The following is a 15,584-nucleotide window of genomic DNA, read 5'->3' as shown; positions in this document are numbered from 1 at the left end:
CTTAGAAGGAGCAGGCTTGAAACGGCTTTTTCCTGACCAAGATGAAGGTTGTATAGCAAATTTAGGCCATTTGAACTGCAGTTGCTTCTTAAAGCTGAGCGTGCAATGTCAGAGCCAGACTGGGTGGTGTGCTGCTTTGTTCCTCTTCCACTCGTCAACCTAGCAAGCAAGAAAGAGGAATCACGGACTTTCACACTATTGTTTCATCTAAAGACCATTTCAAGTCAGTGGAAAAAACCCTCCTGCTGACTTGCCTGGGATTTGGTTACTTTTTCCCTGAGCCACACATCACAAGGTCGCTGGCAGATCCTGGTTGACCCCTGGTGACTACCTTCATGTTTGTCAGTGCCTGTTCTGGAGACACAATACTCAGCATCCTGGGTAAGCTAAAGAGCTAGTACCTCATCCAGAGGTGGCTTAACACGTGTTTCCACTGCTGCTGGTAATGGCTTTGCTGAAGCAGGTAGCAGGTGTTTTTTGGGGTATCACAGACACCAGAAACACACATACTGGTCCCTATCATGATCTTACTGAGGAGAACAGAAAAAATTCCACCAATGGCAGTTGTTTGGGTTCACACTGAGGGTTAGTTACGTGCAAATGCTTACAGGAAAGAAAAGGAGTACTGGTCGACGGTTGGACTCGATGATCTTAGAGGTCTTTTCCAACCTTAATGATTCTATCATTCTATCATTCTATCTCCTGGCCCTGGAGTTCCTCACAAGGACCAGGAACAGGACTGACTTTACACTTTTAGCAGTTCTGTAGCTGATGTGTGACACTGAGTCACCAAGTCCTGCTTTAAACCATCTCGTACGCATTTGTGCTTCCTCCTTGTTGTGCGGGTGACAGCGGCACATCCATCTCTGTGTCTGAGCTTGCCCCCCTGGTAAGTTTGCTTACCAGGGGTGAGTTTTTGGTGCCCTTCTACTTTCCAGTAACGCCTTGCTTCTTTCTCTCACTCTCTGCCCAGCTCCACTTTCCCGTTCGGACGCCGTCACCTCCGCTCCAGCCCCAGCCCTGTCATCCTGAGGCAGCAAGAGGAAGAGGCCAAAGCCAAAGAAGCCGCCACGACCGTGGACATCACGCAGGTCATGAGCAAGCTGGATCGCAGGAGCCAGCTCAAGAATGAACCTCCCAAGTAGGCTCTGAGCCCCGCAGGGCACAGCGCAGGGAAGAGACAAGCCGAGGCTGGTGTTGAGCTTCGTCTCCCCTTCCTGAAGGTGTCAGTGCTGCTTTAAGTTTCCCAGGCCGGCTCTGCCAGCACCCTGCTTCCTGCATGTTGCTATGGCTTCTGGAGCAGCAGATGTCACTTCCCAGGCATGTCAGGCATGGGAGTGCTGCCGGAACCAGGCTGCTGGCTGTGCCGGACTAGGGGTGCAGGGCCCTGGCTCCCTCCCTGCACATCTCAGAGGGGGGATGCCTTCTGGCTGCCCCGAGCCCCCTCCGGAGGTTGGGCAGCCTGGCCACCTCTCCCTGCCTCATGCTCCTCCAGGAGGTGGGATGGCACAAGGCAGAATAAAGCTCTGCAGTCCCAATGCTTTGAGTTCAAATTAGCCTTCCCCGGAGCAGGGGTGGGCAACCCCGCAGGGAGTACAGTGAGGTGGCCCACCTTGGAGCACATCTGTGCTGGCGTCCATCCTCTCGGGGGGATGTGCACCCTCCCAAGGGGTGCACCCTGTGCAGCCCCTGAGAGGAGCGCACCCTTCACTTCAAGTATCCTGCACCTCCTAGCCAGTGCAAAGGAGCCACAGGCAGAAGAGCGGGGTAGACTTCTTGTGAGAACAGTAGGATGAGCATTTCTGAAGGTTTGGGTGACCCTTTGAATTTTAATGATGCTCCCAAGTGCCCCCTGGCATGTTGGAGATGATCAGCGGAAAGCTCTGCTCTCCCCCGTGACTCCCCTGCATGACGAGCTAGGTGTGCAGGCATAGAGAGCCGTCTCTCGCAAAAGCCTGCAGGAGGGCTTGAGAGATGCAGCCATGGCTTTGTGTTTCTTGTCTTTTTCCTGCTCTTCTATTTTCTGTTGTTAAAAAAACCTAACAGGAGGTAGTTCCAGTTGTCATTGGCTTGTAGCCCAGAGGCAAGGAAGAACCAGGGCAGAGGTGTTAAGAGCTGATTTCAACTTTAGTGTTCTTTTCATTTGCTCAGTCTCTTTTGCTCTTTAGAATGAGGCAACCTAAACAACTCCGTTAGTGCTAAAGAGCTCAGGGAGATTCCAGGCTTTGCTGGGAAACCCCGGTGTGGCTGGACCAGGCCAATGATTACCAGAAGTGGGAAGATTCCTGCAAAGCCCAGTAAAGGGAATTGGGGGGACAGAAAAGCTTCCTTGTTTGTTAGAATTTAGCGGAAGTAGAGGGACTGAGTGGGAAGGACTGAGGTCCGGGAAGCTTCTTCACTCCTGTTTGTATTGTTCATCCGTTTTTACTAGTGGTGTGATTTTACAGGAAATGGGAGATGGAGAAAGCTGGATGTGAGTGGGACCCCTCAGGTACCAGGGTACATGCAAGACCAACCCCTTGCGAACAGGGAGGTAGTGGGCGATAGCTGTGTCCCGAACAGCTTTGAACACCAATTCTTGCCCTCCCTGTGTGTGTTATCAGAGGCAGAATCAGGGCTACACGGTCTGATCTGGTATCACTGCAGAACTAGTCTCCTTTGCTTCGCAGCTGAGCTAGGGAGGTTGTCGTGACCTCCGTTAACCTAATGGTGATAAACCTTCTTAGAGGAATTGAAACCAAGTTGCATGAGTCTTTTGCTCTGATGTCAAGGTCTGCTTGCTAAGTCTCTGCTCTTATTCCCAGTGAAAGCAATGGCAAATTTTGCAACGCTGTAAGGGTGAGCAGGCTCAGACCGTAATTTTTTTTTTAATTCTGCTTAAAACCACAAGACTTTGTTACGTCAGGTACTGAGCACCGTCAACCTACCTTGACATAAGAGCACTGAAAGATACTCAAGAACTTGGCAGGGTTGGTCCAAAGCTACTTGGATGGGATGAGCTCTAAAGTCTTTTCAGCGTTTGTATAACATGGAGCACTGAGCATGTTGGGATTGCCAGTACGAAGTAACGTGTGGAAGATCAAGTCAGGGTATAAATAATAAATTACAAATCAGTGTGTTCCAGTCAGTCCCTCTGATTCTACTTCTATTTTGTCTGCAGCTTTGCTTTTTATGTTCTTTCTATCCATTCCTTTCTCTGATTTTTCATCATCTCAGCTTCGCATTGCTGTCCCCCTGACATGGGTTAATACTGCATGCTCTGGAGTCACTGCGCTTGTGAAACACCAGTCCTACACTTGCAGGCAGAAGCTGGCTCTGTTCTGTTTATAGGCTGAATAAGCTGGCACCACCCAGTGTACCGCTCCTTGGTCCCTTGCTGTTCAGTCCCTGAAGAGGAAGGTCGCCTCGTACAAAGTGTGACCATGGTACAAACTGAACTTCACTTTGTGCCAGCCAAGAAATTGTTTGTTTCCATTGGAAATCAGAGCAATATGTTGTTTCATTTCTTGGCCATCGCTTTCACGCATTCATCTGTCTAATAAAAATAAATGTAGAAAATGAAAAAAGAACCGAGTTCATTCTTCTCTGTCTTGTCTCAGTGTGTTCATCCTTTGCTGTGTCATCTTTCTGCCATGCGTGCATGCATTTTCTGTATGTGCCTCTGCTCTCAGCACTTCTTTTTGGACACTTGAGTTGCATTTCATTTCTGCTGGGAGTGAGTCCTTGGGAAATGGCAGGGGGACACCCCGGCATGCAGCATGTCCTCTGCTGATGAATCTGCGCTTGGGCTTGTCCTGGGGGCTGAACTGGCTGAGCTGGAGGCTTCACAGCACCAGCCAGGGACAGTGGGGGCTTCAGTACAAGATGTGGCTTCTTGTATTATCAGTCATCAGGGTTTGGAGCTCAGTGTCCTGTTTCTTGGCCACCACAGCAGCCAGCACATTGGTGCTTTGGGTGTGACATGGTTACACCGTTTATAACCAAGATCACATTCTTGGGATAGCAGACTCCTCTGTGCCTGGAGCTAATCATTGTAAGGAATGAGACAAGCTGGTGTCTCCTACAGCATCCCAGCGGGTGTGGAGCTGGATCCCTCAGCACCCGCTGAGGCCGGTAGCAACGACCCTGTTGCTTTCCATGGGCAAATCATGATGCCTCTGCTCTCCTGCTGTGAGAGGGCAGGGAGGTGGCCAGAGCTGCAGGACAGGGGGGCACCAGCCCAGGCTTGGCTGGGGTGACTGTCGGCTGCCTCCCAGCTGAGCCCTGTCTCTCCTGGCAGCACAGGCGGCATCCGGCCCTTCTCCTCCTGACGAAGCCTGGGGAGGCCAGCCACCAGCATGCCGCCCCCCCGGGCCTGACTGAGCCTCTCTCCTTTTCCTCCCCGCAGCCGTGCCACCGTGCCTCCCCAGCCCCTCGCCTGGCTGTCTACGCTGGCACCGGCACCCCGCCATCGCCGCCTGCCTGCCTGCCCCCCAGCCCCGGCAGCCTGCCTCCTGCCTCCTCCGGCCCCCCAGCCCTGCCCTACAGCACCGCCTGCCCCTCGCCCATCAGCGTGGCCCTAGACAGCACCGTGGGCACCAAGAGGGAGCGGGAGCCCGAGGGGGCCGGCCCCGGCCCCTTCCCCTCCAGCGGCGGGAAATCCCGTGCGGCCGCCCTGTCCTTCGGCCGGTTCCTGAAGAGGGGCTGCTGGACCTCGCCCGTCTTCGCCACGCTCTCGCCCAAGTGCCCAGCCATGCCCCATGGGAAGGTGCAGCCGCTGGGCGGGCGGGAGCGGCGGCTCCAGCTGGACACCAAGGCGGTGAGCAGGTAAGGACCGTCCAGGCACTTGGATGCCCTCATGAAGGGCTCGCCTCTGGGACTAACTGGGTTTGTAATAAGCCCAAGGTTGAAATAGTATCAGCTGAGCCCATTAAAGTGGGCCTTGTGTTTCATATTCCAGTCAGCTGTCACCATCTCACCCCCACGTCTGCCTGCTGTGGGGCCGCATGTGATGGTGGCTGCCAGAAGTGGGCACCGGCTTCGCTCCTCCCTGGCCTCAGGCAAGAAAATGGAGGCGCTGCACCTTCCCGCTGGCCCCGGGGAGCAGCGGGCCATGAGGCTGCTGGGGTGCGGCATGGCGCAGCCAGGGACGGTGGCCTCTCCTCCCCCCTGGGGACACCAGGCACCTGCACTGCCTGTCCCCCTGCAGCCATGTCAACTCTTGCCCCGTGTCCCTGAGCCTCCACACGCTGGAGCAGGCCGGAGGAGGTGGCGGCCCCCTTGCACGAGACAGCCCCAGCTCAGCGTGAAGATACATTTACGTTTGTAAATTGTCCACATTAAGAGGCTTCACGGGCCGGGGGCCTTGCTGCCCTATGTGCGTTAGCAGAAGTTGTTGTTTGTCCGATTCGGTTATTTTGGTGACTTTGGAGACGAGCTCAAGGTCTTTGCACCAGCAAAGACAGTGAGACATTCAGGTGCTCTGGGGTAGGGACCCCGTATATCCCTGAGAATCCTCCCCGCAAGGCTGTGCGGCGCTGCGAGCCCGGCTGACGGTTGCCTTTCCTGCAATTGCATCTAAAAACCACCACTGGTATTTGTGCTGCCTGCCCCAAATCATGGCCAGGCCTCTAAAAGCGTCTCTTCCCCTTGGCTCCTTGCACTTGCTTTCTGTATTGGATGTGTTTTCTGATGAGAAACAAGGCAAGAGGCTACGCTGGCAGTTCCTCTCTGCTGCGCTTACGCCTCCCGTTCATGGTGTAAAGCCCCCAGGTTTTACTTTTGATCCCTGAATTTGGAAAACCACTCATGTATTTGTGTTTGCTCTCGAGCATTGGTTTAGGTTTCGTTTAATGATTTGAAAGTCAGAGGAGACCCAGAAGTAACAAGGGAGGAGAAATCTTGAGGGAGAGCCATGAAACGTTTGTCATTCTGGAGCAGGATGTGTAAGAATGGGGATTTTTTGCCTGGAGAGGCTGTCACTGTTGAAACCAAATCCTGCCCATGTCCCTCACTAAGAGTAACGTGTCCTCAACCTCTTTTAATCCACCTCTGCTGCTGACCAAGTGGATGAGTCCACATTATAAATTCAAAAGCACAAATCTGAGGGCTCCTTCTCCACCTGGCTCTGCGCTCCGGCTGTGCTGGCGCTGTGTCACACAGCAGTTTTGCTTCAAAGGGGTGGGAGTGCACATTTGCTTCGATTTCCATCTCTGTGGGCTTGTGCTCAGGAGTTTTGCTTTGGGATTTGGGGTTTGAACAGTGGAAAACTCAAAGCCATACTCTGTGCTGCGTGTTCGCTGTCTCAGAGAGCACATCAAAAAGTGCCGTATGCGTGATGAGTTTTTATTTCACAATGCAGCTTCTTCCAAATAAAAATGGATGCTCCTTTGGAGAGCAGAATCTACCCCATAGACTCTGAGGAGGGAGAAGACAACCGCCACCGAGCTCGTAAGGACTCTGCGAAGGAGGTGATCTGCCCTTGGGAGAACCCCACGGAAGAGGGGAGAGCTGGGTAACAAGCAGCCCAGACAGGGACCCTCTCTTTCCAGGCCTGAGACCGCAAGGTTTGCCATGTATGGTTCAGTATGTGGGCCATGCTGTTGAAGAAGTGCATTAGAGTCATCGTTCAGCATCAAGGAAGCTCAGACTACCACAGCTATGAATAACGGACCCTGGTGTACCCATCTGTTTGTAATTCAAGAATTTGGAGCATTTCTGGACTGGTTTTCTTTCCTATCTTTGCTATATTCAGATCTATTCATTACAAACTTCTTGATAAATGATCCTCATTTCTTGCCTTATAGCAGATGGAGAATTTATGTGTGTGTGTATATATATATATCTCCTGGGAAATGGTGTCTTATCTGAATTACTTGCTTGGCCATGAGGTGTCAGCACACTGTACACAGCACAGCTGGAGCAGAGCTTGCAGGCATTTTTCAGAGTAGGACTTAGACTTCAACGCCAAGATTGGGGCATGTTTGTGTCCCCAGCTTGGGTCCACCTCTTATTATTAATAACAATTTTTTAATTTTAAAGCAAGTTCATTAAGAGACAGCTGATTGCTGGGGAAAATAAAGTAAACCCCTCATGAGAAGCTGTGTACTGTATAGCATAGCATCATTCCTTAATCCAAGCCAAAAATGATCCCAAAGAGCAAGCAGTGCAGGAGGAGAGCAAAGGCTCCAGAGCACTGCTGCATTAGCTCCAGTTTCCCTTTTGTGGCCTCTCAGTGCCAGGATGGGTTTTGAAACCATGACTTGAACTGCACCCGACACCACCTGGGAAGATCCAAAACAAATCCCTGTTGGTGTTTTGGGCCTCTCCAATCTTAGATTGATGCATTGCCACAGTCTTTAACTGTGTTGTTATCAAGAGCGTTAGAAGGTTGCTTTCCTTACGTCATGTCTGTGTTTGAAGACGGTTTTTTTGTTCAAGTGTGGAGGGGTTTCCTTGATGTGTGTGATGTGGGTCATTATTCTGTAATTTGGCCACGTGGCCTGTGACTTTTGATGTCTCTATTTTATATTTCTGATTGTAAATGGAGCTTTGCCTGTGTGGCTGAGGTGGTTCACCATGCTGACTTCTACTGTTGGATTTAAAGTCTCTCCTCACACATGCTCGGTGGTCCCCGTTTCCCCCAGGTCTGGGACAACACTTCTAATCACAGGCAGTTTGGGAAAATCAAGAGGCTGTTTCTGTTCCCAAAGACTCTTTCCCAGGGGAGCAGAAAGATGCACTGCCCCAAAGCAAAGGTCGAGCAGGAGGGTGCCGCCCCACACTGCCCATGATGCTACTCTAGTATGAATGCGTGTTTGCTCTTACTGGCTTTGCTTTGTCGGAAGGATCTGGTTCTGCTCTGGCCGTCACTAGTGGTGGCCTCCTATTACTCACGAGAGACAAACGTGGTGTCTTTTGTGATTGGTTTTGTTAATATTGTTACTCAGCTGCTCCTGACGAGACACTGATAATGTATAATCCAGGAAACAAGACAGGGAGACATTGTGATGTGCAAGAGTTAATAATATTATATTTAATATTATATACATATTATAAGAGCTATTCTACATTGGTTTGCGGTTCCTCTTGTGCACCTCCTTGCCTTCTACTCCAGAAGCCAACAGCAGCCGCGGGTCAGCAGTGTCTGGGGCTCGGACGTGGGTCACGATCCATGTGCATGGAGCCGGGGTGGGCGCTCAACACCGGCTCCCCAGGCTGGCTTCCTCACCACCTCGGCTCCTCAAGTCCTCAGCTTGCTGAGGAAGACGCACGTCTTGTCTCAGTTTCACAAGCTGACAAACACATGCATTCTCCATGATGAACTTGGGCACTACCCTTATTTATTTTGTGCTTAGCAAGAGTAACGTAGCTGGTGCTATATGATACCCAGCTACCATGAGAACCTCTTTTTAGCAGTGTACAGTCTGCTAGCCACAGGGAAGAGGGGACGCACCAAGAAACTCTTGTCAAAGAGGTGGGTCTCACCCACGCTGGCCTTGGTGAGGGGAGGCTCTTCCTCCGCTGCAAAGAGGCACAGAGGGAAATATTTGTGGAAATATCACTGGGTTTATTTCCAGTGACCCGGGGCAATCAGCATTTCATCTCCAGACACAGCTTTGTGGTTGCTGAGCGGAGACCAGGATGCGGCTGTGCTGGCTCTCCAGTGGTGCACACGCGGGTGACGGAAAGCTCACGCTCTCTGGTGACCTGTTCTGCTCCTTAGGGGATGGACTGTGAAGATGTCCCCATCTTTGCCAAGGAATTAAATAGTGCCTTGGCCTCATGCTCATCTTCTAAACCAGAGAAAGGACTTCAGGATCTAAAACTGGCTGCTCTGTCAGGGCTTGGACACCCTGATGCAATTCCATCCAGTCAGTCAGATACGTACGTGTCCCAGAGGTCAGCACTGGGAATCTCCAACATTTATCCCTTCAGGGCACTGCTTTTTTTCCCCAATATCTTTCAACCTGAGGACTCCTATAATTTTTTCCCCTGGGGGGCACAGGCCCCCATGTCATGCATCTCAAGCCCGTGCCTTGCTTGCCTTCCTTCCTCCCCTCACCCGCGGACCCCCCAGGTGCCTGCTAGCAGCAGGTTGAAAACCGCTGCTCCGGAGGCCCCAGATCCCTCCTGCCACTGCGCTGCGCTCGCACGGTGACATCTGACGATCTCGCCCCCGCTGGAGGCCTGGCATGCTGGAGTCGGGAGTGCTTTCAGCTCTCGCAGTTCAAATCCCCTCGCTGTGCAGGAGCCCATTTAATGCTGCCTGGAGTCACCTGGAAGAATTAGCTCGCTACAGCAACTTAGACATCCAAGGTATTCCGATAATGTGAGGGATGTGTAAGGTTAATGACTGGAAAAAGTGATCGCTCCCTGTGGGCAGTTTCTCAGAAAACTCCCTGCTGCTTGGCTGACAGAAGAAAGGAGACTCCAGCAGCAGTGAGGAAGCCCCGTGCCCTCACCGCAGCAGCTCCGCTCTCCTGCCTCCTGCGGCTGCGGGGGCTCATGGCTGGCACAGACCCATGGAGTAGCCGTGGCTCCGCTCCGGCTTGTTGGTGCTGGAAGAGCTCCCCATGCTCCAGGTCTGAGCTGACGCGCTGCAGGAGGGGACGCAATGGTCGGACTTCAGATATTGTTTGAATGAACCTGGAAGGAAGATGCTTAATTAGCCGTGTGGTTCTACAACGTGCTCCACTCCCACCTGTGGGGTTCCCACACCCCGTGTTAGGGTGGGCTCCTCCAGCATCCTTTGCTCGGGCTCAGGCTGACCCACGGCTGCTGGGATTTGTTTGCATGCTCACTCTGCAGCAGTGGGCCAGCCTGAAAAGCAAGAGCAGCTTCTGGGGTTCCCCCAAACTTCCATGAAGGCTCTTCCCAGGCTGCCTCAGCCATCAACCTCAAGGGGACACTGTTGGGATAGGATGGGAGAGAGTCCCGTGCTCGTGAACCTCAGCCTTTTGCTGGAGCGATGGGCAGGAGGTGGATCCTGCGGCGCGGGCTGCCAGCTTTGGGGCGAGCCCCGCTCCGGCTGTGCTGCTGAACTGCGGCTGGGGCTGCTCTGCGGCTGTGCCGTGGTGCTGGGGTACACGCCACGCTGCGCCTGGCCTGCAGGGTGGAAGGAGAGGCGTATGTGGGGGCACGGCCAGCTCGGTGAACCTAATTAAAATTAGAGATCTGTTTTCCAGGCTATCGGCATCTCTCAAATCTCCCTTTAAATCTGACATTTCACTCTCTCCTCTCCAGCTGGGACGTACAGCCAAAGTGCCAAAAACACTGAGGGCCTGTTTTTTCTCTGAAGTCTTGGACTGCGCATTGCTCAAGTCTCGTTAATTTAAAAATGGAACAAAGAATGCTCAGCATCCAGCAGGATCAGGCCTCAGGAGCAGGAAGTACCAGCTGGCTCAGGAGAGGGCTTGTTCCCATGAGATTCCCAGTGTAGTTTTGGCAGGCGGCATGGTTGGGATAGCTCTGCGAGCAGGCTCTTCCTGCCTGAAATGCCAGCCGCGGCAGAACAGCTGACTCAGAGCATGACAGCTCTTCACAGCATCCCCTTGTGAAAGGAGCCGTCAGAAACGTTCCTGACACCGCTGCCTTTACATCTTGTGAGGGTGGCTTGAAAGCCGAGATGTAAGCCGAGCCCACGTCATGATGCTCTTGGAAACAGTGCTCTGTGGGTTGAATTCACCTCTGTGCAGGGGCTGCATCGCATTACATCCTACTGGGGTCCCAGAATAGGATGTTGGTCGAACTGAAGTGGTTCATGGTACATTCACCCCAACACCTGAATATCTGAATTATGATAAATATATTATGAAAGAGTCATCGTGGCTTGGCTTTTTGGGGTGCAGGAGCATCAGGGATGCAGGAAGAAACCCAGTCACCAGGGGAATTTTCCCCTTGCCACAAGAGATATGTTTCATGCATTTTGCGATACGCCTGGCCCAGAAGCAGAGGTGAGCACCTCGCAGGATCCCTTTTAGGGTAGAGGTTCCCAGATCTGTTCTGCGCTACACTAAAGAGGAAAAGATAAGCTCTTGCAAGTCAGTTTACTTTTTAAAATTCATGTTGCCATAGCAGCTTAGCACACTGTCTCAAGTCCTCCTTCTTGCAAAACTTTGATCACCATGAAAACAGAATTATGTTGTTCTCCAACATGTTTTACATATAAATATATTGGAGTTCCCATAGTTTATGCTTCAACATCTCTGCAAAGACCTCTTTTATTTCTTGCTCACAAAAAATTTCTCTGGCCAAAGGACAGTATTTTAAATCCTCGAGCTGCATCGGGCTCAGTCTTGGTGTAAAGCAGGCTCCTCAGCATCTCTGTGGTCCTGCTGCTCATGTTCCCGGACGAGGTTCTGGTTCCAGTGGTTTCTAACACACTCTGGTACACCACAGCACTGAAGCCCAGCCACCGACTTCTGTCCCCAAAATTGCAGGAATACCCTCCTCCCTTGGCTCTGCTCTCTGGCCATCAGCCTAGTCTCTTCCCTGGAATACTAAAAGAGCACAAATTCCCCTGAAATATCCATCCATTTGTTGTTATCCAGCAGAAGCACTGGGCTGCATTATCCCCGCTCACCTCTAGTCCCATCATGCTGGGTTCCCTCTGTCCCCAGGGAAGGAGTCGGTCACCAGGCTTAGGATGGGACGAATCAACTCTGGAAATGGCTTATTCCCTCCATTGGCTGTAGGAGACTAACTCAAGACCGGACACAACTTCTATATGGGTAGGATTTGGTGACAACTTATATATGGGTGGGATTTGGTGACAGCTTATATATGGGTAGGATTACCTGACGCCAGTGGCTTTAATGACAGTGCACCCAACATAGAGCGTGTAGGCACCTGCTGCAAGTCCCAGGTACAGTGGTTTGGCTCTTCGCAAGCTCTGCTGTAAGCCTTAGGAGACCTGCATTTATTCTTGTTGTTACCCAAGATGGGGCTGCCTCATTCTTGCTCCTAAACTTTCCCTCTGTAACATTGTGCTGGGAGCAATGGAAGGAAATTTAATAAACACCAACACTTTAAATTCCGCTTAGAGCAATCCTTTTGTTTCCATCGGGTGTCCCATTTTTCTGGCGACATTCATGCTAGCAATAGAAAAGACCAAAAAAAAAGAAATTAGGCTAGACATAGACAAATTTGCAATAACAACCTACGCAGTCGTTTGGTTAAACAGCACATTACTCCAAGCTACCCTTCTGCTGTTGTTGTTCACATGAATCCATCTCCTCGCCCTAGAGAAGACCCTTCCAGACCAGGACTGGGAAAGGTCAGTGGGATTTTTATTAATGTTCACAGCCAGACTTCTTCCAGTCAGCTTTTTTTTTCCCCCAATCAACTGAAGGGAAAAAAAAAAAGAAGAAGAAGAAAAAATTGGGGTAAAAGTTGAAGAACACTTTAATTTATAAGAAAAAGAACTAAATAATTGATGTAGTCATGGTGCCAAAGGTAATTTCTGCTGCTCCCTCTATCTCACAAAGACATTTAGCATTGATTGAGATCAAAGTATCAAAAACCCCTGCTGCTGAGCTGAAAGGCAAAACTTTCGGCTGCCTTTCTCCGCTCTAATAATATCGTCTTTATGTAGTTAATAAACTGCACACTTCAGTCAAACTATATCATTACAGAAGACTTAGGGAGCTAATAATTTAAAAGCAAAGAATTGCCTCTGTTCTTCGCTTTGAACTAAACAACATTCTGTTGAATGAGGGGGACATCAAAGCTTTGTTACTATTACCAATGTGGCTAGAGCATAGGGCCGCACAGAGTGTGTACTTCAGTCATCAAGAGAAAAAAAAAAAAGATTAAAGATATTGGCTTATCAACCCACAGGCAGAGCCAGGTGTTTTCTTTTCTGCTGTGCAAGCATCAGGTGGTTTGCTTATCAATGAGTTTTCTTGTTAAATAGATGTACATGACTTGTAGGTTGATCCCTCCAATCCTGTGGCCCTTTTATTTTCTGAGCAATCTTTGAAAAAGTTGGGATGAGGGGCTGTTTGTTTGCGGGAGGACGGCTAATTGGGCCTTTTGTCGAGGGCCAGCTCCTATTTTCGCTCCGCTGACGCTCTCCCGTTGTGCCGTGCTCCGCTGCAGCAGGTCTCCTCCCTGCTCCCCACCTTCCTCCTGCCCCAGCATGTGGGGCAGCCTCATCCTCTGCTGGATGTGCCTTCGTCCCCCACCTGCCATCTCATCCCCGCCACTCCAGCTCCTCCATGCTCTCGGTGGAGCAGGCTCTGCTCTCCCAGGTCAGGAGAGGTGTGTCCCTGCAACTGAAGAAGACCCTCTGGCGTGGCTGGGAGTGAAGGAGGCACCATGCTGCTCCACTTCCCTCTGCGTGGGGAAGAAAGAGAGGACCTGCTGTCCTGCTGCTGCCTTCTCCGGCTGCACCATAGCCGAGAATGGCTTCTTTCTCCTCTCACCCACCACAGAAAGGTTTGCAAAGATCTGGCCAGTGCCAGGAGTGGGTGTCCATGGAGGTTCTCAAGCATGAAGATCCTAAGCTTGTTCAGGGGTGTGTGAATCACTCATGCTCATGCCAGCGATGCTTCCTTGCCAGATGTTTTGTCACCAAGTATGGCACTGTGGGAGAGAAAGGCTTTCTTTCATAAATTCCAGTAAAACTCAATGTTTTTCCTGGGACATTGGACAGGGACAGGATCAGCAAAAACAGTCCAAGGGGACTTCAGGAGCTCTCCTCCCATCCCTTCCCTGACATGGCAACATCTGCCCGTGTTGCATGTCTGGGTCTGACTCCAGGTTAGACCTTCTGCACTCTTTGGCTGGAGACATTTGAATACGGGGTGTGGTGTGAGCCCCAGGGTCTCACCAAGAGAAACAAGGTGAATCACAAGGTCAGCACTTGAGAGGATGGGGCCTCTAAACCCTCCTGCTCTGATCTCCTGGGCTGGATGGACCCCTGGATGTTCCAGGCAGGTCTGGGAGCTGGCAATTTGGTGTGGGCTCTATTATGGGATACTTGCACTTCTTAAATGCTGCTTTTCATTTGCATCAAAAACCCTCCTTGGTTCTTGGCGGTCTGGATCTCATCCCCTATTAAAGACTGGAATTTAAAAAAGCAGAAAATAATGGCTTATTTCAAAGTAACAATTCGACTGCTTTTTGAAATGCTGTCCTTATTCAAAACCACTTAAATTTATACATATTTCTAAGTCTTTATTATCCTCAGAGGCTGAACCAATTTGGATCTTGATTTCTGCAAGTGTTCTCCTTGATTTCTGTGTCAGAAAGTTGAGATGTAATGTGAACAGATTGGACGTTAACCATAGGTAACAAATGGTTTCCTGGGAATTATTGCTTAAGTTATTCTTTAAAATACTTTGCAAAGCCTATTACTACAGGGAGAAAATTCATAGCAAAAAGACTTTCAGAAAGGGGTTATCTTCTGCTTTTCATCCTGTCAAGCTGCAGGCTGGAGCGTGTGCTTGAGCACATGTGTACACATCTGTGCATGTGTGTGCTTTTGTGGGCTTTGTTCTTTTTTCAGTGGAAGTGGCTTTACCATGCACTGAGAGGGATATTCTAGCCCTGCTGAAGTGTTCTTCTTGCCTTTCATTTCGGTGAGACTAAAATTCTCATTTCTGAAATGGAAGAGGGTCTTCTAGCAGGTACACACATGGCTGACACACATCTTATGACCAGAATAACGTAAACTGCACTGTAAACAGAGGGGAACTTGTCCATCACTCCTCCTGCAGATTAATGGATGACCTGCGGATACCACGTGCTGGTAGTGCGTGGTGTTTGAGGACAGTAATAATCAAATGAAGAAGTGGGAAAAGGTCTTCTACCCGCTCTGGCTCTGACAGCATGTGATTCACGTGCAGACATGGTGCCAAAGTTTTAAGAAATGTTTTCTGAAATGTTGGCCTCATCTGCCAGGAAGGTTTTGGGTTTGTCTGAGCTCATCAAACAGCCACCATCCGGGGAGGGTGAAGGGTGTCACAGCTAAGTCAACCTGATGGGTTGTCTCTCAGACACAACCATCAAGCCAAAGAAGACCCTGATGTATTCTGCTTCACCTGTTTGGACTTTCACCGATGGGATCTGTTGTACAAAATATCCAAGATTTGCACCCAGAAATCAGAACACAGTGGGTAGTATTTAATACAACCTCTAGAGCAAAGTACCTAATGCAAATTCTAGAGCACAGTATCTGCCTGCCCATCTGTCTGTCTGTCTATCTACCTACCTACTTCAGGCAGACTCATTCATGGAATGACTATTTCTGCAGTGTTTAGAAATGCTCCCGTGTTCAAAATGGTGCTGCGAGCCAGCGCGATGCTAAGAGAGGCTTTCTAGCTGGACAGAGATGCAGAGCTAAAGGCTCTTGAGCCAACCTTTGCAAGATCTGGTAATACAAAGATAATAAAGTGACTCTGATGGGAGTGCAAGGCAGAGTGAAGCTGTCTTTAGCCTTTACCAAAACCACTGTCAGTGCCTTTGCCTTTTCACAGCACAGCTCTTTGCAAAGCTAATTGGGTTAGTGCCTTGCAGGGGGTTTTCAGTGTCTGCAGGAGATGGGCTGCTGCAAACACCTTCCCCTTCAAGGCACACAGCATTGCCTTTTTCACACCACA

General features: G+C 50.5%; 1 protein-coding gene across 3 annotated transcripts in view; it reads left to right on the top strand.

Annotated features, from left to right (window-relative positions):
• The window catches only part of RGS9 (regulator of G protein signaling 9), a 35,787-nt gene extending 27,737 nt beyond the window's left edge, over nucleotides 1-8,050 (top strand). For 2 of the 3 annotated variants that reach the window (XM_076353637.1, XM_076353636.1), the window contains exons 17-19: nucleotides 974-1,091; nucleotides 4,388-4,806; nucleotides 6,341-8,050. In XM_076353637.1, coding sequence (XP_076209752.1) covers nucleotides 974-1,091; nucleotides 4,388-4,806; nucleotides 6,341-6,497 — 694 coding nt within the window. In that variant the 3' untranslated portion in view covers nucleotides 6,498-8,050. Of the gene's footprint in view, nucleotides 1-973; nucleotides 3,128-4,387; nucleotides 4,807-6,340 lie in introns of those variants that run through there. The other variant, XM_076353638.1, reaches the window with a different exon arrangement.
• The last annotated feature ends 7,534 nt before the right edge of the window (nucleotides 8,051-15,584 follow it).

Source organism: Aptenodytes patagonicus, chromosome 16, assembly GCF_965638725.1.
Source record: "Aptenodytes patagonicus chromosome 16, bAptPat1.pri.cur, whole genome shotgun sequence".
In the NCBI taxonomy this organism is placed as follows: domain Eukaryota; kingdom Metazoa; phylum Chordata; class Aves; order Sphenisciformes; family Spheniscidae; genus Aptenodytes; species Aptenodytes patagonicus.
Note: the sequence above shows the minus strand (reverse complement) of the source record. Positions and strands in the feature narration are given on the sequence as shown.